We start from the raw sequence: 23,375 nt of genomic DNA, 5'->3' as shown, positions 1-23,375 counted from the left end.
AGAAAAATGTGTTTTGGAAATAACAAAACCCCACTATTTTTGTGTCCAGTTTAGAAACAAATGGCTCAGAAATAAATAACTTGCAGTAAATTTTATAGTATGAAAAAAGGTGTTCACTGTGGGAAGGAATATATTAATAAATTGTCTGATAGGAAGGTATATGTAAGCAATTTGATTGTGATTTCTGACAGCGGCAGACGTACAGTGAGATGGTTGACAAGGAGCAGCAGATCAACGAGAGTAACCAGATCTACAGCGACCTGCAGAAACAGCTCACTGACATGATGGACAAGATCGCCACCGAGAACGCAGACATCAACAAGATGGAGCAACAGCTGCGGCAAGGTAGGTCCATACCCTGACAAGGTAGGCCCATACACTGGCAAGGTAGGCCCATACACTGGCAAGGTAGGCCCATACACTGGCAAGGTAGGCCCATACACTGGCAAGGTAGGCCCATACACTGGCAAGGTAGGCGCATACCCTGGCAAGGTAGGCCCATACACTGGCAAGGTAGGCCCATACCCTGGCAAGGTAGGCCCATACCCTGGCAAGGTAGGTGCATACCCTGGCAAGGTACATGTAGGCCCATACCCTGGCAAGGTAGGCGCATACCCTGGCAAGGTAGGCGCATACACTGGCAAGGTAGGCGCATACACTGGCAAGGTATGCGCATACACTGGCAAGGTATGCGCATACCCTGGCAAGGTAGGCGCATACCCTGGCAAGGTAGGCCCATACCCTGGCAAGGTAGGCCCATACCCTGGCAAGGTAGGTCCATACCCTGGCAAGGTAGTTCCATACCCTGACACGGTAGGCCCATACCCTGGCAAGGTAGGCCCATACACTGGCAAGGTAGGCCCATACCCTGACATGGTAGGCCCATACACTGGCAAGGTAGGCGCATACCCTGACAAGGTAGGCCCATACCCTGGCAAGGTAGGCCCATACACTGGCAAGGTAGGCGCATACACTGGCAAGGTAGGCCCATACACTGGCAAGGTAGGCGCATATCCTGGCAAGGTAGGCCCATACCCTGGCAAGGTAGGCCCATACCCTGGCAAGGTAGGCCCATACCCTGGCAAGGTAGGCCCATACCCTGGCAAGGTAGGCGCATACCCTGGCAAGGTACATGTAGGCCCATACCCTGGCAAGGTAGGCGCATACCCTGGCAAGGTAGGCGCATACCCTGGCAAGGTAGGCCCATACCCTGGCAAGGTAGGCCCCATACCCTGAAAAGGTGCAATAATATCTGTTTTTCTAGATCTCATCGACCAGATTGAAACTGGACAAAGTTGATATCTTAACTATTACATTTTTCAGTGTAAAGTCTACAAAGATGATGTCTTAACAACTATTAGATTATTTCTTTGTATATTTAGACATTAATGACTGTCATATTTCTCTAGACTACATCGAGCAGAATGAAACTCTACAGAGCGAGCTGGACGACATCATCTCAGGCTTGCAGGGCTACATTGAGAATGTTCAAATGGAGAGCACCCAACAGAAGGTGGAGATAGAGAAGCTCTCCGCACAGAAGGAAGGTTTGGAAGGCAAGGTCAGGAAGATGGAGGCCGAACTCAGTGTTCTTGACTCGGAGGCAGGAGAGGTTAAATCCATGCAGCAGGTAGTCGGAAATTAATTTATTTTTATTTATTTTTTTAAACAGATTATTCTGAATTTGCTGCCATTATAAGATGTTTCCGACTGAGGGATTTATTCAGGGTTTTTTGCCATGGTCCCATGTTGGGGATGGGACGATTAATCGCGGTTCACAAAAATTGCGATTTTAGGCCCACGGTTTGATGCACCATTTTCCATTTGCATACCGTGGTTTATGTTGTTGTTAAAAAAAAAAAAAATGTATACAGTCGAATCCACTTTATTGCATATCGGTTTATAGCATAAATCGGTTATTTGCATATATTAACATTAATTATCACTGCTATTTATTTATGTTAAAACAATAAAAAATTTTTTTTATAGAAACTGCAATCTTTTTTAAATGGTACATGTGTAAACATTTCATCACCATGCTGGTAATCCCATTGACCGGTAAAGTATTTCGGCCAATAACGGCGCTTGATTCCCTTGCACCTGACATGTTTGTATGGTCAATGGTGATCCTAGGTCTAGTTCAGATCCTGTATCAAACCAAAGCATTTATGGCATGGTCAAGATATAATTTTATATTTACAATTTTGTAGCAAATAACCATTAAAAATAAGTGTCTTGCTCTTAAAATACTTTATTAAAATGTATGTATGATAGCTGGCATACTTGTAGGCCCTGCTAATTCACTACTTGTGGAAAGTATCGCAAATAAATTAAAACCATTGACCAAATATCGTAAATTGAATAAAAAATAAAAAACCCATCCCTAATGTCTGATGGGATTAAGAAAATTAGCTTGAGTAAATTATACTTGGGATATTTTTTCAGGCCACTGAAAGATGTAGTACACAACTGTCAAATTTATTTATTAGAACAGACATAATTAAATTTATATACAGTAGAATCTCATTGGATAGAATACACCACAAAGCTCGAACCAAAAATGAAGTCATGAATGGTTAGATCAAACTACTTGATGGGTGAAACACTTTTTTGAGCACCGACGGGGTTCGTGCCAACGGGATTCAACTGTATTTGGAATTTTTAGCATTGAAATGGGGAATTGTCAGTGCCACTTTCGTTTGGGATGGGGCCTATGTTAGGACTTGGTGGGATGGGGCCTATGTTTGGACTTGGTGGGCATAGAATGGGATGTAGCCCAGTGGTATTGTGCTTGCCTGATGCACAATCGATCTAGGATCTGTGCCACTGTTGATGGGCCCATGAGGCTGTTTCTCATTCACGCCAATGGTATAACAATGGACATGGTATGTTGTACTATTCTCTCTGTGGGATGTTGCATATAAAAGATCCCTTGCTGCTGATGAAAAACTAGCCCATCATGTTTGCTCTCATTATCTGTGTGGTCCTTAAACACATGTCCATTGCATTATAGTCATAAATAAAAATATGTTGAATGCATCGTTATGTAAAACCTTTCTGCCTTCCTTCCTGTGATATTTTTGACTTGGGGAATAGCCTGTGCTCTCTAAACTAGGTGTAATAGGTGTTGTTAAAAAATATTTCTTTTTGTTCCATCCATCAGAGTGTAAATATACTTTACAGATCCCTGATTAATAACAACACCTAAACAAATCACTGTAACATGCATTTCAGTTTGATTCAGTACGAAAAATTGCAGTCAGTCTTGTTAACATTTAATGTTAATGTGTATTTAGGGACTACTTTCTAATCAGCTAGTTCTGAAATGTTCCAACATTTATCAGTTATCAGATAACAAATTCAATAGCTGACAACAGCCTGTGTAAACTTCAAACTGTTGTGTGGTGTATAGTAGTCAACTGTGGCAGTTTTAAGGCAATATGTGGCCAAGTTGGCACTTTGTGTAGTACTGTGTCAGCATGGGGACCATGGAAGAACACTAAATGTGGAAGAAATGACAATGGTTAACATTTGGGTGTACAAACAACATGAATATACAGATACTGTTACTAAATGTTTAATGTAATTGAATTGACACTTGTCATGTACACCGTACATTTCTTGATGGATGTGCAATATCAAGGTTTTGTTAAGTCTCATTGATTTATCCTGGAAGCTATGGATTTCGTTTTTTAAAGGATAAACTAGAATTCAAACAGAATACAAAATTATTGTCTCATTGCATGCTGACAAAACTGAAGTGATAACATGAAGTTGACCGGTAGGTTTACCAATGAAATTGTTAGTATTGCATATAGATACATTTTTGTACTTTAGATTGCTATTTATTGTTGCGATAGCAACTCTACATGGTTGAAATATGTTATATATTAGTGTCTGTGTAAGTTAGACTTGTTTATATGTTGTACTATATTTTAGCGTCTCACTATGTAAATCAGAACAGTTGAAATGTTTTGTTATATTTTAGTGTCTGTGTAAACCAGAATAGTTGAAATGTTTTGTTATATTTTAGTGTCTGGGTAAACCAGAATAGTTGAAATGCTTTGTTATATTTTAATGTCTGGGTAAATCAGAATAGTTGAAATGTTTTGTTATATTTTAGTGTCTGGGTAAATCGGAATAGTTGAAATGTTTTAGTGTTTGTGTAAATCAGAATAGTAAAATGTTTTGTTATATTTCAGCATCTGGCTGTGTAAATCAGAATAGTTGAATAGTTGTAATGTTTGTGTAAACCAGAATAGTTGAAATGTTTAGTTATATTTTAGCATCTGACTGCGTAAATCAGAATAGTTGAAATGTTTGGGTGTTTGTGTAAACCAGAATAGTTGACACACTTTGTTTTATTTCAGCGTCTGGCTGAGCTCCAGCAGTCCCTGCGTAAGTCTGAGGAGTTGAACCAGTCTCTGAACGACCAGCTTCACCACAGTCGTCAGCTTGACCCCGAGCTGCAGGACCGCCTGGAGCAGGCCGAGATGGACGTACGCAATCTGAGACAGACCCTCGCCGACACCGAGAGACGGGCTGAGGTACGGCGTACACATGCAGCATTTATATACTGTATACACATACCTGTCTGTAGGATGTGGTCAATAAATGATTAAATGATTTCAGTTAGAAGAGTTAATATTATAGAATACACCGATTTATATACTGATCTGTAGGATGTGATCAGTAAATGATTAAATGATTTCAGTTAGAAGAGTTAATATTATAGAATGTATACACAGATACATGTGGACATGTGTCTGATTTCAGTTAGAAGAGTTAATATTATAGAATACACCGATTTATATACTGATCTGTAGGATGTGGTCAATAAATGATTAAATGATTTCAGTTAGAAGAGTTAATATTATAGAATATATACACAGATACATGTGGACATGTGTCTGATTTCATTTAGAATAGTTACTATTACGAAAATACACGCAGTAGATTTAAAACCCATCTTAGCTCATTCTCTAAAAGTGTTAAATGCATAATTGTGATTTACGTTGTAGTGCAAAATATGTTTTCATTTGGTCTGTATCAGTAAAAATATCAAAATGGGTAGCTTATATTTTGCGTTTTGCTAATAAATCCTAAAAAAATACATGTTAAATTTGTGTGAAATAAAGAAACTAATTAAAAATTTTTGTTAAATCTAAATAATAAGGTTGAAAATAACATAGAACGTGGTTTTGTTATTCATGATTTTGAATATTTTGATAATGTACACAGGCTACCAGGAAAGCACTAGAGAAGAAAGTCCAGTCTGAACGTGAGAAAGCCGAGAAAGTGAGGAGAACTGTCACTCCATCTCAGAGTCACCAGGATCACGACGTGCAGAAACTAGTCAGCCAGCTGGAGAAAGCCAAAGTAAGCTGTAGTGTGTGCAGTAGACCTGTAGTGGCGACATTTAGCCCAGTCGGTTGAGTTGCTGTCGTGTGTGCAGTAGACCTGTAGGGCTGTGATTTAGCCCAGTCGGTTGAGTGCTCGCCTGAGGTGCTTGATGTTGTGTGTGCAGTAGACCTGTAGGGCTGTGATTTAGCCCAGTCGGTTGAGTTGATGTCGTGTGTGCAGTAGAACTGTAGTGGCGACATTTAGCCCAGTCGGTTGAGTTGCTGTCATGTGTGCAGTAGACCTGTAGTGGCGACATTTAGCCCAGTCGGTTGAGTTGCTGTCATGTGTGCAGTAAACCTGTAGGGCTGTGATTTAGCCCAGTCGGTTGAGTGCTCGCCTGAGGTGCTTGATGTCGTGTGTGCAGTAGACCTGTAGGGTGTGATTTAGCCCAGTCGGTTGAGTGCTCGCCTGAGGTGCTTGATGTCGTGTGTGCAGTAGAACTGTAGTGGTGTGATTTAGCCCAGTCGGTTGAGTGCTCGCCTGAGGTGCTTGATGTCGTGTGTGCAGTAGACCTGTAGGGGTGTGATTTAGCCCAGTCGGTTGAGTGCTCGCCTGAGGTGCTTGATGTCGTATGTGCAGTAGATCTGTAGTGGTGGGATTTAGCCCAGTCGGTTGAGTTGCTGTCATGTGTGCAGTAGACCTGTAGTGGTGTGATTTAACCCAGTCGGTTGAGTTGCTGTCGTGTGTGCAGTAGGCATGTAGTGGTGTGGTTTAGCCCAGTCGGTTGAGTTGATGTCGTGTGTGCAGTAGGCCTGTAGTGGTGTGATTTAGCCCAGTCGGTTGAGTTGATGTCGTGTGTGCAGTAGACCTATAGTGGTGTGATTTAGCCCAGTCGGTTGAGTTGATGTCGTGTGTGCAGTAGACCTGTAGTGGTGTGATTTAGCCCAGTCAGTTGAGTTGCTGTCGTGTGTGCGGTAGACCTGTAGGGGTGTGATTTAGCCCAGTCGGTTGAGTTGCTGTAGTGTGTGCAGTAGACCTGTAGTGGCGACATTTAGCCCAGTCGGTTGAGTTGCTGTCGTGTGTGCAGTAGACCTGTAGGGCTGTGATTTAGCCCAGTCGGTTGAGTGCTCGCCTGAGGTGCTTGATGTCGTGTGTGCAGTAGACCTGTAGGGCTGTGATTTAGCCCAGTCGGTTGAGTTGATGTCGTGTGTGCAGTAGACCTGTAGTGGTGTGATTTAACCCAGTTGGTTGAGTTGCTGTCGTGTGTGCAGTAGGCATGTAGTGGTGTGGTTTAGCCCAGTCGGTTGAGTTGATGTCATGTGTGCAGTAGACCTGTAGTGGTGTGATTTAGCCCAGTCAGTTGAGTTGCTGTCGTGTGTGCAGTAGACCTGTAGGTGTGTGATTTAACCCAGTCGGTTGAGTTGCTGTAGTGTGTGCAGTAGACCTGTAGTGGCGACATTTAGCCCAGTCGGTTGAGTTGCTGTCGTGTGTGCAGTAGACCCGTAGGGCTGTGATTTAGCCCAGTCGGTTGAGTGCTCGCCTGAGGTGCTTAATGTCGTGTGTGCAGTAGACCTGTAGGGCTGTGATTTAGCCCAGTCGGTTGAGTTGATGTCGTGTGTGCAGTAGAACTGTAGTGGCGACATTTAGCCTAGTCGGTTGAGTTGCTGTCGTGTGTGCAGTAGACCTGTAGTGGCGACATTAGCCCAGTCGGTTGAGTTGCTGTCATGTGTGCAGTAGACCTGTAGTGGTGTGATTTAACCCAGTCGGTTGAGTTGCTGTCGTGTGTGCAGTAGGCATGTAGTGGTGTGGTTTAGCCCAGTCGGTTGAGTTGATGTCGTGTGTGCAGTAGGCCTGTAGTGGTGTGATTTAGCCCAGTCGGTTGAGTTGATGTCGTGTGTGCAGTAGACCTATAGTGGTGTGATTTAGCCCAGTCGGTTGAGTTGATGTCGTGTGTGCAGTAGACCTGTAGTGGTGTGATTTAGCCCAGTCAGTTGAGTTGCTGTCGTGTGTGCGGTAGACCTGTAGGGGTGTGATTTAGCCCAGTCGGTTGAGTTGCTGTAGTGTGTGCAGTAGACCTGTAGTGGCGACATTTAGCCCAGTCGGTTGAGTTGCTGTCGTGTGTGCAGTAGACCTGTAGGGCTGTGATTTAGCCCAGTCGGTTGAGTGCTCGCCTGAGGTGCTTGATGTCGTGTGTGCAGTAGACCTGTAGGGCTGTGATTTAGCCCAGTCGGTTGAGTTGATGTCGTGTGTGCAGTAGACCTGTAGTGGTGTGATTTAACCCAGTTGGTTGAGTTGCTGTCGTGTGTGCAGTAGGCATGTAGTAGTGTGGTTTAGCCCAGTCGGTTGAGTTGATGTCGTGTGTGCAGTAGGCCTGTAGTGGTGTGATTTAGCCCAGTCGGTTGAGTTGATGTCATGTGTGCAGTAGACCTGTAGTGGTGTGATTTAGCCCAGTCAGTTGAGTTGCTGTCATGTGTGCAGTAGACCTGTAGGTGTGTGATTTAGCCCAGTCGGTTGAGTTGCTGTAGTGTGTGCAGTAGACCTGTAGTGGCGACATTTAGCCCAGTCGGTTGAGTTGCTGTCGTGTGTGCAGTAGACCCGTAGGGCTGTGATTTAGCCCAGTCGGTTGAGTGCTCGCCTGAGGTGCTTAATGTCGTGTGTGCAGTAGACCTGTAGGGCTGTGATTTAGCCCAGTTGGTTAAGTTGATGTCGTGTGTGCGGTAGACCTGTAGGGGTGTGATTTAGCCCAGTCGGTTGAGTTGCTGTCGTGTGTGCAGTAGACCTGTAGTGGCGACATTAGCCCAGTCGGTTGAGTTGCTGTCATGTGTGCAGTAGACCTGTAGGGCTGTGATTTAGCACAGTCGGTTGAGTGCTCGCCTGAGGTGCTTGATGTCGTGTGTGCAGTAGACCTCTAGGGGTGTGATTTAGCCCAGTCGGTTGAGTGCTCGCCTGAGGTGCTTGATGTCGTGTGTGCAGTAGACCTGTAGGGGTGTGATTTAGCCCAGTCGGTTGAGTGCTCGCCTGAGGTGCTTGATGTCGTATGTGCAGTAGATCTGTAGTGGTGGGATTTAGCCCAGTCGGTTGAGTTGCTGTCATGTGTGCAGTAGACCTGTAGTGGTGTGATTTAACCCAGTCGGTTGAGTTGCTGTCGTGTGTGCAGTAGGCATGTAGTGGTGTGGTTTAGCCCAGTCGGTTGAGTTGATGTCGTGTGTGCAGTAGGCCTGTAGTGGTGTGATTTAGCCCAGTCGGTTGAGTTGATGTCGTGTGTGCAGTAGACCTATAGTGGTGTGATTTAGCCCAGTCGGTTGAGTTGATGTCGTGTGTGCAGTAGACCTGTAGTGGTGTGATTTAGCCCAGTCAGTTGAGTTGCTGTCGTGTGTGCGGTAGACCTGTAGGGGTGTGATTTAGCCCAGTCGGTTGAGTTGCTGTAGTGTGTGCAGTAGACCTGTAGTGGCGACATTTAGCCCAGTCGGTTGAGTTGCTGTCGTGTGTGCAGTAGACCTGTAGGGCTGTGATTTAGCCCAGTCGGTTGAGTGCTCGCCTGAGGTGCTTGATGTCGTGTGTGCAGTAGACCTGTAGGGCTGTGATTTAGCCCAGTCGGTTGAGTTGATGTCGTGTGTGCAGTAGACCTGTAGTGGTGTGATTTAACCCAGTTGGTTGAGTTGCTGTCGTGTGTGCAGTAGGCATGTAGTGGTGTGGTTTAGCCCAGTCGGTTGAGTTGATGTCGTGTGTGCAGTAGGCCTGTAGTGGTGTAATTTAGCCCAGTCGGTTGAGTTGATGTCATGTGTGCAGTAGACCTATAGTGGTGTGATTTAGCCCAGTCGGTTGAGTTGATGTCATGTGTGCAGTAGACCTGTAGTGGTGTGATTTAGCCCAGTCAGTTGAGTTGCTGTCGTGTGTGCAGTAGACCTGTAGGTGTGTGATTTAACCCAGTCGGTTGAGTTGCTGTAGTGTGTGCAGTAGACCTATAGTGGCGACATTTAGCCCAGTCGGTTGAGTTGCTGTCGTGTGTGCAGTAGACCCGTAGGGCTGTGATTTAGCCCAGTCGGTTGAGTGCTCGCCTGAGGTGCTTAATGTCGTGTGTGCAGTAGACCTGTAGGGCTGTGATTTAGCCCAGTCGGTTGAGTTGATGTCGTGTGTGCAGTAGAACTGTAGTGGCGACATTTAGCCTAGTCGGTTGAGTTGCTGTCGTGTGTGCAGTAGACCTGTAGTGGCGACATTAGCCCAGTCGGTTGAGTTGCTGTCATGTGTGCAGTAGACCTGTAGTGGTGTGATTTAACCCAGTCGGTTGAGTTGCTGTCGTGTGTGCAGTAGGCATGTAGTGGTGTGGTTTAGCCCAGTCGGTTGAGTTGATGTCGTGTGTGCAGTAGGCCTGTAGTGGTGTGATTTAGCCCAGTCGGTTGAGTTGATGTCGTGTGTGCAGTAGACCTATAGTGGTGTGATTTAGCCCAGTCGGTTGAGTTGATGTCGTGTGTGCAGTAGACCTGTAGTGGTGTGATTTAGCCCAGTCAGTTGAGTTGCTGTCGTGTGTGCGGTAGACCTGTAGGGGTGTGATTTAGCCCAGTCGGTTGAGTTGCTGTAGTGTGTGCAGTAGACCTGTAGTGGCGACATTTAGCCCAGTCGGTTGAGTTGCTGTCGTGTGTGCAGTAGACCTGTAGGGCTGTGATTTAGCCCAGTCGGTTGAGTGCTCGCCTGAGGTGCTTGATGTCGTGTGTGCAGTAGACCTGTAGGGCTGTGATTTAGCCCAGTCGGTTGAGTTGATGTCGTGTGTGCAGTAGACCTGTAGTGGTGTGATTTAACCCAGTTGGTTGAGTTGCTGTCGTGTGTGCAGTAGGCATGTAGTAGTGTGGTTTAGCCCAGTCGGTTGAGTTGATGTCGTGTGTGCAGTAGGCCTGTAGTGGTGTGATTTAGCCCAGTCGGTTGAGTTGATGTCATGTGTGCAGTAGACCTGTAGTGGTGTGATTTAGCCCAGTCAGTTGAGTTGCTGTCATGTGTGCAGTAGACCTGTAGGTGTGTGATTTAGCCCAGTCGGTTGAGTTGCTGTAGTGTGTGCAGTAGACCTGTAGTGGCGACATTTAGCCCAGTCGGTTGAGTTGCTGTCGTGTGTGCAGTAGACCCGTAGGGCTGTGATTTAGCCCAGTCGGTTGAGTGCTCGCCTGAGGTGCTTAATGTCGTGTGTGCAGTAGACCTGTAGGGCTGTGATTTAGCCCAGTTGGTTAAGTTGATGTCGTGTGTGCGGTAGACCTGTAGGGGTGTGATTTAGCCCAGTCGGTTGAGTTGCTGTCGTGTGTGCAGTAGACCTGTAGTGGCGACATTAGCCCAGTCGGTTGAGTTGCTGTCATGTGTGCAGTAGACCTGTAGGGCTGTGATTTAGCCCAGTCGGTTGAGTGCTCGCCTGAGGTGCTTGATGTCGTGTGTGCAGTAGACCTCTAGGGGTGTGATTTAGCCCAGTCGGTTGAGTGCTCGCCTGAGGTGCTTGATGTCGTGTGTGCAGTAGACCTGTAGTGGTGGGATTTAGCCCAGTCGGTTGAGTTGCTGTCACGTGTGCAGTAGACCTGTAGTGGTGGGGTTTAGCCCAGTCGGTTGAGTTGATGTCGCGTGTGCAGTAGACCTGTAGTGGTGGGATTTAGCCCAGTCAGTTGAGTTGATCTGTAGTGGTGGGATTTAGCCCAGTCGGTTGAGTTGATGTCGTGTGTGCAGTAGACCTGTAGTGGTGGGGTTTAGCCCAGTCGGTTGAGTTGCTGTCGCGTGTGCAGTAGGCCTGTAGTGGTGGGGTTTAGCCCAGTCGGTTGAGTTGGTGTCGCGTGTGCAGTAGACCTGTAGTGGTGGGGTTTAGCCCAGTCGGTTGAGTTGCTGTCGCGTGTGCAGTAGACCTGTAGTGGTTGGGTTTAGCCCAGTCGGTTGAGTTGCTGTCGCGTGTGCAGTAGACCTGTAGTGGTGGGGTTTAGCCCAGTCGGTTGAGTTACTGTCGCGTGTGCAGTAGACCTGTAGTGGTGGGGTTTAGCCCAGTCGGTTGAGTTGGTGTCGCGTGTGCAGTAGACCTGTAGTGGTGGGGTTTAGCCCAGTCGGTTGAGTTGGTGTCGCGTGTGCAGTAGACCTGTAGTGGTGGGGTTTAGCCCAGTCGGTTGAGTTGGTGTCGCGTGTGCAGTAGACCTGTAGTGGTGGGGTTTAGCCCAGTCGGTTGAGTTGGTGTCGCGTGTGCAGTAGACCTGTAGTGGTGGGGTTTAGCCCAGTCGGTTGAGTTGGTGTCACGTGTGCAGTAGGCCTGTAGTGGTGGGGTTTAGCCCAGTCGGTTGAGTTGCTGTCGCGTGTGCAGTAGACCTGTAGTGGCGACATTTAGCCCAGTCGGTTGAGTTGATGTCGCGTGTGCAGTAGACCTGTAGTGGTGGGATTTAGCCCAGTCAGTTGAGTTGATCTGTAGTGGTGGGATTTAGCCCAGTCGGTTGAGTTGATGTCGTGTGTGCAGTAGACCTGTAGTGGTGGGATTTAGCCCAGTCGGTTGAGTTGATGTCTCGTGTGCAGTAGACCTGTAGTGGTGGTATTTAGCCCAGTTGGTTGAGTTGATGTCGTGTGTGCAGTAGACCTGTAGGGGTGTGATTTAGCCCAGTTGCTTGAGTTGATGTCGTGTGTGCAGTAGGCCTGTAGTGGTGGGGTTTAGCCCAGTCGGTTGAGTTGGTGTCGCGTGTGCCGTAGACCTGTAGTGGTGGGGTTTAGCTCAGTCGGTTGAGTTGGTGTCACGTGTGCAGTAGGCCTGTAGTGGTGGGGTTTAGCCCAGTCGGTTGAGTTGCTGTCGCGTGTGCAGTAGACCTGTAGTGGCGACATTTAGCCCAGTCGGTTGAGTTGATGTCGCGTGTGCAGTAGACCTGTAGTGGTGGGATTTAGCCCAGTCAGTTGAGTTGATCTGTAGTGGTGGGATTTAGCCCAGTCGGTTGAGTTGATGTCGTGTGTGCAGTAGACCTGTAGTGGTGGGATTTAGCCCAGTCGGTTGAGTTGATGTCTCGTGTGCAGTAGACCTGTAGTGGTGGTATTTAGCCCAGTTGGTTGAGTTGATGTCGCGTGTGCAGTAGACCTGTAGGGGTGTGATTTAGCCCAGTTGCTTGAGTTGATGTCGTGTGTGCAGTAGGCCTGTAGTGGTGGGGTTTAGCCCAGTCGGTTGAGTTGCTGTCGTGTGTGCAGTAGGCCTGTAGTGGTGGGGTTTAGCCCAGTCGGTTGAGTTGCTGTCGCGTGTGCAGTAGACCTGTAGTGGTGGGGTTTAGCCCAGTCAGTGAGTTGGTGTCGCGTGTGCAGTAGACCTGTAGTGGTGTGATTTAGCCCAGTTGCTTGAGTTGATGTCGTGTGTGCAGTAGACCTGTAGTGGTGTGATTTAGCCCAGTTGCTTGAGTTGATGTCGTGTGTGCAGTAGACCTGTAGTGGTGTGATTTAGCCCATTTGCTTGAGTTGATGTCGTGTGTGCAGTAGACCTGTAGTGGTGGGATTTAGCCCAGTCGGTTGAGTGCTTGCCTGAGGTGCTTGCTGTCATGTCTACAGTAGAGAGTTGTAGAGTTGTAACGATGTCAAATCATATCAGGATACCAAACAAAGTTTGTTTTGTTTAACAACACCATTAGAGCACATTGATTTATTAATCATTGGCTATTGGATATTTTTTTTTTTTTGGTAATTCCGATATATAGTCTTGGAGAGGAAAGCTGCTACATTTTTCCATTAGTAATAAACAATCTTTTATATGCACCATTTCACAGACAGGATAGCACATATCACAGTCTTTGACCTTTAGACTACTCGATTAATTTTCGACCAAAAACATCTTGAGTGGGTACAAGTTTATAAATTTTACTCACATATATTCACTTAAATATTTTATAAATACATAAAATAAAGTTCATATTTGAATCGGTAAGTATTATTTTTGTGGATTTTTTAAAAAGATTTTAGATCAGTTAATATTGATTAAAATTAGACACAAAATTTAAAAAGTGATGTTTACTTATTAGCATAAGTGGCCTGCTGTCCAGTATTTATATCCATTATTCCTGATAACAGTGGTTTTCTGACCAGAATTAAAAAAACAAAAACAACTACGATTCATATCCCGATATTTGGTGATTTTCATTGTTGGTAAAATGATCAAATATGTTATCAAATTAGCTGTCACAATCAGCTATCGATCCCTGAAAATGACTGCGATGTGCCACCATTGTTGTCAAGTGAAAATACTTGTTGAAAACCACTTTTTGAACTCAAAATTCCAAAGTATTTTCCATTGAAAAACAAACAAACAAAAGCCCCCATCTTGTCAAGTAATCTGTTTTCTGTATTCTATTTCTGTTTCTGGTAAGTGCTGTGTGCAAAACAGCAGGAAATATGAATTGGGGAATGCACTGTATACAGTGTATAGTATGTCGACTGGCGTTACGTCGAGCGAGATATCTCATCTGCAGTAGTCAGAAGGTTAAGAAATCAGTCGTCGTGCACTGGCTAGAATAAATCTTGATGCAAGGTCCACACTATAATGTATTGATTTAGAACATGATATATACAACACACAATTTGACAGACTAGCTAACTTAACCAGTTTGATGTTACTTATATGTAATAATTTACAATCTAATTAATAATTACCCATATTGCAATTCATGACGGAAAACAAAATGGTATCATGTTAAGTGTAAAAGTTGAATAAAGAGTTGTGTGAAACTCCAGTGAAAAAAACCAAGTCAATAAAATGGCTTGTGTCATGTCTTCACTGTTTAATCAAGGTCATTTAAAGATTTCACATGTCAAGGTAACAGTTTACTTATTGCTGAGTAAATGTTTTAAACTGTCACGTTATTTTAGACTCTGAATGCATCGCTTCGAGAACAGCTGGCCGAAAAGGAGAAGAGAACTCCGGAGAAACCGACACCATCCAGTTCATCTGATTCATTCCGACCCAGTGACCTCAAGAGACGCCTCAGAGATCTGACACATAACTTCAGAACTGGAAAAGTAAGTCTAGTATATGTGTCTAGTACAGTTGAGTATTGTAATTTCGAGACCCTAAGGTTTTACTTGATCTAAAGGACCATACTTCGAAACTGACAACAATAAAAAATTTCACTTACCTGTACATAAATATGTTTATAGTAATGTCAGATAAAAGTAAAGTCCACTGGAAGACTGCTGATATAATAAACACCGTTTCAAACACACTCCCCCTAAAACAAATGGCATCCACTTAGAGTATTGTCTGGTGTAAACACAACGTTACTTTCTATGACATCACATTCAATTGAGGTCACTTAAAAGAAATGTTTTGTTTCTGGAACATTTTATTATATTTCTTTTCTATTTAAAACAAACTCCTTTTTTTAACCAACTGATGAAAATGACAATAAAATTCATAAAACCATGAATAAAACTTTAAATGTTGACAACTGTGGAAAAGCTCAAAATCTCTGATACACAACTTGAGAACCTGGACCCATATTCACAAAACATCTAACGTCTAGTTTTACACATAAATGTAAATCTACGACTGAAGAGCTATTCACAAAACAACGTAAACGTAAGTTACGTTTAAAGTTGGACGTAAATATAGGAGTGCCTCCAGTTACAACTAACGCTGCATGTAAGTCGTGTACATATAATCAATCAAGCATGATCGCCGTTATTTACTATTTGTGGAAAATGGCAGCATATTTATTTTGGTGATCGAACGGATGTTTTCGACTTGGCCATATTTCTCCTGAGTTATCTTTTCCTTTATAAGAATGTCCTAAAGTTTGTACCAAAACACGGATTCTCACCAATACCAACATGCTATGGTTCGCCCTTCGCGATGTTGTTGTAGCAGATGACAAACCAAGTTGCGTTGTGTGCATTTGTTATTTACCCGGTAGCCATTTTTCTAATTTAAAAAAAAAAAATTCCCGGTGAAAGAATTACAATCATAGATTTACGTCCAACTAAGTTACATTTACGTTTACGACTGTCTGAGAATAAGGTGCTTCTTGCACATACATGTAAATCTATGGCAGACGTAAGTGCTAGTCGTAAACGCAACTTTACACCGTTTCGTGAATATGGGTCCAGAAATGTGAACTGGATTGTGACAGGCTAGATGTTTCATTCACCTAATTCTTGTGTCGCCCAGAATCCTGAGGTGAAAGTGATGTTTGTTTTGTGTTGTTATCCAGAAGCCGATTGAGCCGGCGGGAGCGGATGACATCCTTGGAAAGACGTTCAAAGATCTCCACGTGTACGTCCAGGAAAAGCTGAACAGCAGTACTAGAGAGAATGAACAAATCCGGAAAAGCAAGGAGAAGGTAGATTTGAAAACCTTTACATTTCCAACACAGATATCGGATGTAATATAACATTTAAATTTAATAAAAATGGTAGAATTGAATTCGATACAATTTAAAATGTTTATTATTGACTCGTATACTTGATGTCGTTTCTGTTTTCCAGGCCAAGCCAACTATGCACGTGTATGTACATTGGACTTAGTTTACTGATAGAAAAAACCCATGTTAAAAACATTTGGTATTATGAATGCCATATTTTATTCAATTACTTTATTTTGAATTATGTTTTATCATTGCATAAATTATAAATGTTTCTTTATATTTAAAATCTAATTATATAAAATGTGGTCCTATTAAAATCTGTCTGTATTCATAAATGGTAACAAGAAATATGTGTTACTTAGGCTGATGCTGAGGTACAGGCGTTGAGAGAGGAACTGAAGAAGTTAGAACCGAGAACTTCAAAACATGACGAGGAGAAGAAAGACAGCAAGAAGGTCGGTTAGTCGTGATCAGAGTAGTAAACTGAAGGAATAATGCATAACCCCTTCAGTGTTTTCAAATTGCACGACATATGTTGATGATTTTACGGATGCAAATTTAGGTGTTTTTTAAGATGTATTAATGGAACACAGTTATAACACAGTTATAATTTGATTTCACATTTCTGTAACATACTATCATGATTAATGTATTCAACTTGTGAGATATCAAGATAACCCTACTGTGATTTATGATTTGTTGAAACATTCCATTTAAGCAAAGATGTAGATTGGTATTTTAAATGTTTATTCTTGCCTGCGAAAATATTTGTGTATTGAAATGCAAGGCATCATTTCTCCTGAATGGCAATGTGCCAGCTAACACAGATCAAGTAAATTCAGATTCTAATTGACCGTCCTTATTCATCTGACCTTCAGACTTACCTATGGTGCAAAGTAAATGCTGAGTTATGGGAAAGCAGTTTGGTTTTAACAGTGATGTCATAGCTATTGTTGAAATGTTTTTGGTACTGAGATAAAACATTCTATAATAAAGGTTTAGTAAATTGGAGCAATGCTGGACTAAATGTGTTGATAAACAATATGATCATATTGAAAAATATTGATGAAACATTTGACATGGCCCAAATATCACTCGGCCTCAAAATTGCCATTACTGTATATCTTCACCTATAAGTCAAATGTTTTTCATCCAAATATGATTTTATTACTTGGGGGGTCAACTTATAAAGGGGACAAAAAATTAAAATAAAATATATTTTTTTTATTGTTTAATTATTCCAACGTTTATACTCAAATAAGTTAATTTGCCAGTTTAATTTTTATAATTTTCGGTTTTTTTTGCATTACATTGGTTTTGGTTATAAAATGTGACATGAAAAGACAAACTAATCTCACACGCTAACACAACAGTCCACTTAATTAAAATCTCAATCATCACAAATAGCAAAATTATACACAATGCTAAGTGTCTGTTTATTCTGCAATCTGGTCCCTGGAATTAATCAGTGTTCAAACAATCTCTTGTACAAAATATGTATACACCACTCGTTCATGATCAGCTTCATGAATATTAATCAACTTGCACTAAAAATAGCTTACACTGACCGTATCAGGAGAAGGCAATTTTGGTATTAAAACCAATATATTTTCCACAACAGAATTATCTTTCTTTACACTGGTGCATTCAAGTTAAATGTCAATTAACTTTCAGTTTCACACTGGATGTTGTATTGATCTGTTGATAAATAAAGTCATTGTTTATGCACAAAATCATGCTGTACAGTGTTACATGTATAAGGTAATAGTCAAACAGTGTTCTCCATCTATTAAAGCCATATTCCCTTTTGATGCTATGTGTAATGAAATTTCTTTGGAATGTATATATGAGCCATTTTTTTATTATCATTTGCTCAAGGTAAAAAATACTTTAATATTTATTGGTAATTTTTTATGGGTCAACTTATAAATGGGTCAATAAAAAAATCATTTTCAGGGCTTAAAATTAGGGAATCGACTTATAGGCAAGATATACGGTACCTTAAAATTACATAAAAGTTGTGTTTGTTGCAGATAGTGGATAACCGGAAGAATGAGGAATATGAGATGAGAAAACTCGAAGATGAAGTCCGACGTCTGAAGAATGCTCTCAAAGAAGCGGAAAACAGAGCTTCACAGGTAATAACACTAACTGAACATTTCAGTCTAAATATTTCAGTTTTTATAGGTCAGTTTTAATATTTAACTTTAAATATTTCAGTTTTAATATTTCATTTGAGATATATCAGTGTTTATTTCAGGTTTTACAGTTTTAATATTTCAGTATGTTTATTTCAGTATGTATGTTTCATTTTAAATATTTCAATATTTATTTTAATTTAAATATTTCAGTATGCTGATTACGGTGTGAATATGGTTCTTTCATTTTGAATATTTTTATGTGGATATTTCAGGGTGTATGCCTCACCAAATTTATTCTGTTGTTTGTTTATATATTCCATGTGATAATGCAAGTTAAAACAAATATAATGTAAGTTGAATTGTCTGCAGTATGGGCGTTACCTCTAGAGTAACTTCTGAATTACACTGATGGAAAAAACTAAGGGAACACAAAATAGTAACAGCAAATATTGACTGCTACTAAAAGCGTCATCCACAGTACAAGGAAGTTAACCCCATATTAGTGACATTCAATCCCACATTACTCCTCTATTTTATACAGACATAACTTCTTTAACCTTTAGACTACTGGATTAATTTGTAACAAAAACCACGTTTATAATTTTTACTCACATATATTCACTTAAATGTTTTACAAATACATGATATAAAGTTCATATATGAATCGGTAAGTATTATTTTTTTGGGTTTTTGATATTTTTATTATTTTTAGATCAGCTAATGGGGATTAAAATTAGGCATTTACGGGCATTTGTGGCCAGCTGTCCAGTATTTATGTCCATTATTTCTGATGACAGTGTTTTTTTTACCAGAATTTTTTTAAAAACCCAACCTGCGATTCATATTGCAATATTTGGTGATTTTCGTTGTTGGTAAAATGATCAAATTTATTATCCAATTAGCTGTCACAATCAGCTATTGATCCCTGAAAATGACTGCGACGTGCCGCCATTGTTGTCAAGCGAAAATACTTGCCGTAAACCACTTTTTGAACTAAAAATTTCAAGGTATTTTCAATTGAAAAAATCAAAACAAAAGCCACCGTTTTGAAAAAAAAACTTTTTTCTTTTATTATATTTCCATTTCCAGTGAGTGTCGTATGCAAAACGGCGGGAAATATGAATTGGGGAATGCACTGTATACAGTACATACAGTATGTCGACTGACGTGACGTCGGGCGAGATATCTTGCCTGTAGTATTCAGAAGGTTAATAGTGAATTAAGTTTTGTCCCAAATACCGTGTGTTCTCTTCTTTCATTCCATCAGTATACATGAGATTATGATAACATGTGGGCTTTGCCTATTTCACCCACATGTTGTCATGCAACTTGTAATGATGTTCCAAGTTAATGTTACTAACCGTCATTTCACATCTGATCCACTGACAGGGATTTCCGCGGACAAGGATTGTGTATGCTCCAGGCTCGGACACCAGTTTTGATCGCGCATCATCGCTCAACTCGGAAGAAAAGCGGTTGTTCGACGAACTGCAGCGAGAGTTGATGGAGCTGAAGCGAAACATGAGAAACCAGGAAGAGGAAAACATGAGTCGGGTATTTTGAGTTGAAAATAAAACATTCTAAATATGTTACATCATAGTGTGTGCTTGTTGGGCGTTTTTGTTTTAGTGGTTTTTTGGTTTATTGTTTTGTTTTGTTTTTGGGTATATAGAATCATTTATCTTAACCCTTATCCTGCTGTTGACGTGTATACACGTCAAGCGTCATCACAATGACGTCACTTTGCATTGTTTTCATTTAAAAATCGTTTTTTAAATTAATTGTTGACATTTTTGTCAAAAACAAAGTAAGAAAATATCAATAAATAGTCTTAGAATGACATATGCAAATATTTGCTAAATTGTTGTTGTACATCTTATGTTTTGTTTTTAAAACAAAAAATACCCGTCAAATGACGCGTGCTACTGGGAGTATTGTTTGTTATGGTTTCTTGTTCTTTGGTAGCAGTTTCTTTTATCTCTACAAAGTTGTCATAATATACCATTATATATGAACTACATTATGACAGTTGCATTAAATTAGAAAAAGTATCACTTTTAATGCCTAAAAAAAGGTACAAACACAATCAAATAGTTGTAATCCGACGGCATAAACAGTCATCGAAAAGTGCCATTTCCCTATTTCTATTTATAAACAACAGGTCATGTGACAGCACATTTCCCACCATACAATTTGACAGCAGCAGTATACATTGTTTGCATGTGCTGCTAACTGTTTTCATTAATAATTACAACGTGGTTACTTATACTACAGCAGACGATATTCTAACTAGCTACATGTATGTTTGCTTGAACAGTTACGTGGACTATATGATCGAATACGTACATGTGCTCGGTGTTCGTTGTTGTGTTGTTGTGTGTTGTTTTTCTGCCAGTTTTTCCTTTTTTCCTTTTCAACATGACATATTACATTCACATTGGTATTAATCACTACAGAGTGGATATATATTTGTTTTCATTTTTTAAAAATGAATTACAAACGATAGGTTAAGAATATCTTCTGAACTAGTCTGGGGAATACCTTGACCTACATTATTTTCAATAACCAATCACAAAACATTCTCGTTGCGTGTCACATATAATTATGTGGCGCCATCGGTTTTTTGTTTTATTATTGAAATAGATTAAAGCATGTACTATACTGTACCAGTCACGGATCAAACGATTGTGTGTGTGTGTGTGTGTGTGGTGGTGGGGGGGGGGAGAGGCGCCGTACATGGCTTTTTATGAATAAGTTAGCATATACAAGCAGTGAATGTTTTGTAATTATGTTTGTATGGTGGATGACAATTTTTAAAAAATCAGGCATGTGTGCTGGGATTTTAGGTAGGGGCGTCTGGAGAGCGAAGTTTATAGGTGATATGTATTGAATTTGGTTTTGGTTTTTTAATCTGCTCGAGCAGGGACCGGAAAGGGGGTGGGGGGTGGGGGGCAGGCGACCCATTCCCTGAACACATCTGCAAATGTTATAGAGATAAATTAATCATCATGAGGTTAACTGTAGTTGTGTTGGATCTATTGTGTTTTGATAAATTTATTAGTACCAAAATCTAAATTTCGGGCGAATACGACAGAGACATTCGGGCAAATTGAGCTGGCCTGAAACCTTTTCATCATGTACTAGTAGTTCCAACATTTCTCTCACAATACTAGTGTGTAGTGCTTCGTTTGAAACCCTATATTATATATAGCTGGTTGGCAGTAACGCTAAAACTAATAAATGTTGTTTTTCAGTTGGTGGTAATTTCGTTTAATTTGGGCACAAATTAGCCTGCCTTTCTCCCTCTCCCACCCCTACAAAACAAAACCGGATCTCGTACGCTTATGATTAGTACATCATGCCTGTACGGTACCAATTGGTGTGGATGCGTCGGGGGTATACACACCCTCGCCGCGAGGTCAAATTTGTTTTTCCTTGCAACAGTTATCGACCGGTTTTTAGAACATCGACACGGTCCTTTTTTCGTGTTATGCAACACCCCAAAACAATTGTGGATGGGACGTAACCCAGTTGTAAAGCACTCGCTTGATGTGTGGTCGGTTTCGGATCAATCCCCGTCGGTGGGCCCATTTGCTATTTCTCATTCCAGCCAGTACACCACGACTGGTATATAAAGGGCCGTGGTATTTGCTATCCTGTCTCTGGGATGGTGCATATAAAAGATCCCTTGCTACTAATGAAAAATGTAGTAGGTTTCCTCTCTAAGACTATTTGTCAAAATTACCAAATGTTTGACATCCAATAGACGAAGATTAATAAATCAATGTGCTCTAGTGGTGTTGGTAAACAAAACAAACTGTTATGTTTCTAGCATGACAAAATGTGATGCAATAAACAGATCTGTGCACCACACCCTGTGATCTGCTTACCGTTTTGAATATGTATACACATATTAGGTCATGTTCATACCACATGAAGGAAGAAGGAAATGTTTTATTTAAGGATGCACTCCACGTACTTTAGCAGGGCGGATACTGTTGTGTAGGCCACGACCCGAAACATTTTTTTTGTCTCAAAAATCGTTAAACAAATTATTTAATTCAAATAAAATGTTGTATTCAGGATGTAATAATCACAAATCATAAAACGATCCTATATTGTTGATAAAAATATCAAAGAAAAATCGCAAAAACATCGAAGTTTAGTTGACCTATATTATCGACGCTTGACCCAGATATACAATACTTCGCGGGACCAACTACCAGTGATTTCTTCAGTGGAAGAGTAGCCCATGTAGTGGCGACAGCGGGTTTCCTCTCAAAATCTGTGTGGTCCTGAACCATATGTCTGACTCCATATAACGCCATATAACCGTAAATAAAATGTGTTGAGTGCGTCGTTAAATAAAACACTTTTTTCTTTGGTTACCTTGGTAACGTAATTAACAATTTTCACACTTCTCTTGTAAACAGCTGGGAGCTTATTATTACATCATTATACAGTGATTTGTATTCAAATAAATTCATTTAAAACATTTCATATGGGAAATGGTTCCTCTTTTTGCATTGGTTACCATGGTAACAGAATTAATAATGTTCATTTGAAAGTGACAGGAAGTGAAAGGGCATATACCTTTTTAAAAATCTTGTGTCATTTGACAAAGTTATATAAAGTAATAGAGATAGTATACATATTTTTAGTGTCTATGTAATGTTGGACACAATTTCCACAAGTTACAAAAATGCATTGATGGTAGTATTTGCTTTGACACTATTATTCAAAAACAAAATTGGCTGTCTACTTAATTCTTTTTCTAAATCGAGTAGTATGGTTAATAGATCACACCATAGACTTGAATTAAAAGCAAAATATTAATTTTAAATTAAAGTGTTTATAATTATTAATAAAATGGTATAATGAAAGTTGCAGCTGTTGCCTTGGTAACATAAATAATATAACTGACTATAAAATGTTAGTGTTATGTAGGTAGATATTCTTAGTATATATGTGTATAATTTCATGCTGAAATGTCAACTGATTTAAATAATATTACCAGAAATGTATAATAGTTAATGTTGAAAATTATGTTCATAATTTATAAAAAATGCGTTGATAGCCGAATGTGCATCTGAGCCAGTTTTTCAGAAAAAACGCGGTTGTCGACTTAATTTTTTCTTTACATCAAGCAGTATGGTTAATAAATCACAGCATAGACTTAAATAAAAAAAATTAAAAAAGTTTTTAATTAAAGTTTTCATAATTATTAATGAAAATATGGCATATTGAAATTTGCAGGTGTTGCCATGGTAACATAAATAATATAACTGACTATAAAATGTTAGCGTTACGTAGGTGGATATTCTTAGTATATATATGTGTAATTTCATGCTGAAATGTCAACTGATTTTAATAATATTACCAGAAATGTATAATAGTTAATGTTGGAAATTATGTTCATAATTTACAAAAATGTGTTGATAGCCGAATGCGCATCTGACCCTATTTTTCAGAACAAACGCGGTTGTCAACTTAATTTTTTCTTTACATCAAGCAGTATGGTTAATAAATCACAGCATACACTTAAATTAAAAGAAAAATATTA

The 23,375-nt window shown here is 40.8% G+C and overlaps 1 protein-coding gene across 1 annotated transcript in view; it reads left to right on the top strand.

The window, feature by feature from the left end:
* LOC121383875 (centriolin-like) overlaps positions 1-23,375 on the top strand; it is a 154,603-nt gene that overhangs the window by 48,429 nt on the left and 82,799 nt on the right. Inside the window, exons 11-19 of the mRNA XM_041513972.1 lie at positions 192-345; positions 1,410-1,630; positions 4,371-4,547; positions 5,242-5,379; positions 14,179-14,328; positions 15,519-15,647; positions 16,034-16,126; positions 17,705-17,809; positions 19,202-19,366. Of these exons, the coding sequence (XP_041369906.1) occupies positions 192-345; positions 1,410-1,630; positions 4,371-4,547; positions 5,242-5,379; positions 14,179-14,328; positions 15,519-15,647; positions 16,034-16,126; positions 17,705-17,809; positions 19,202-19,366 (1,332 nt within the window). The remainder of the gene's footprint in view (positions 1-191; positions 346-1,409; positions 1,631-4,370; positions 4,548-5,241; positions 5,380-14,178; positions 14,329-15,518; positions 15,648-16,033; positions 16,127-17,704; positions 17,810-19,201; positions 19,367-23,375) is intronic.

Source organism: Gigantopelta aegis, chromosome 10 (genome assembly GCF_016097555.1).
Source record: "Gigantopelta aegis isolate Gae_Host chromosome 10, Gae_host_genome, whole genome shotgun sequence".
Classification (NCBI taxonomy): domain Eukaryota; kingdom Metazoa; phylum Mollusca; class Gastropoda; order Neomphalida; family Peltospiridae; genus Gigantopelta; species Gigantopelta aegis.
Note: the sequence above shows the minus strand (reverse complement) of the source record. Positions and strands in the feature narration are given on the sequence as shown.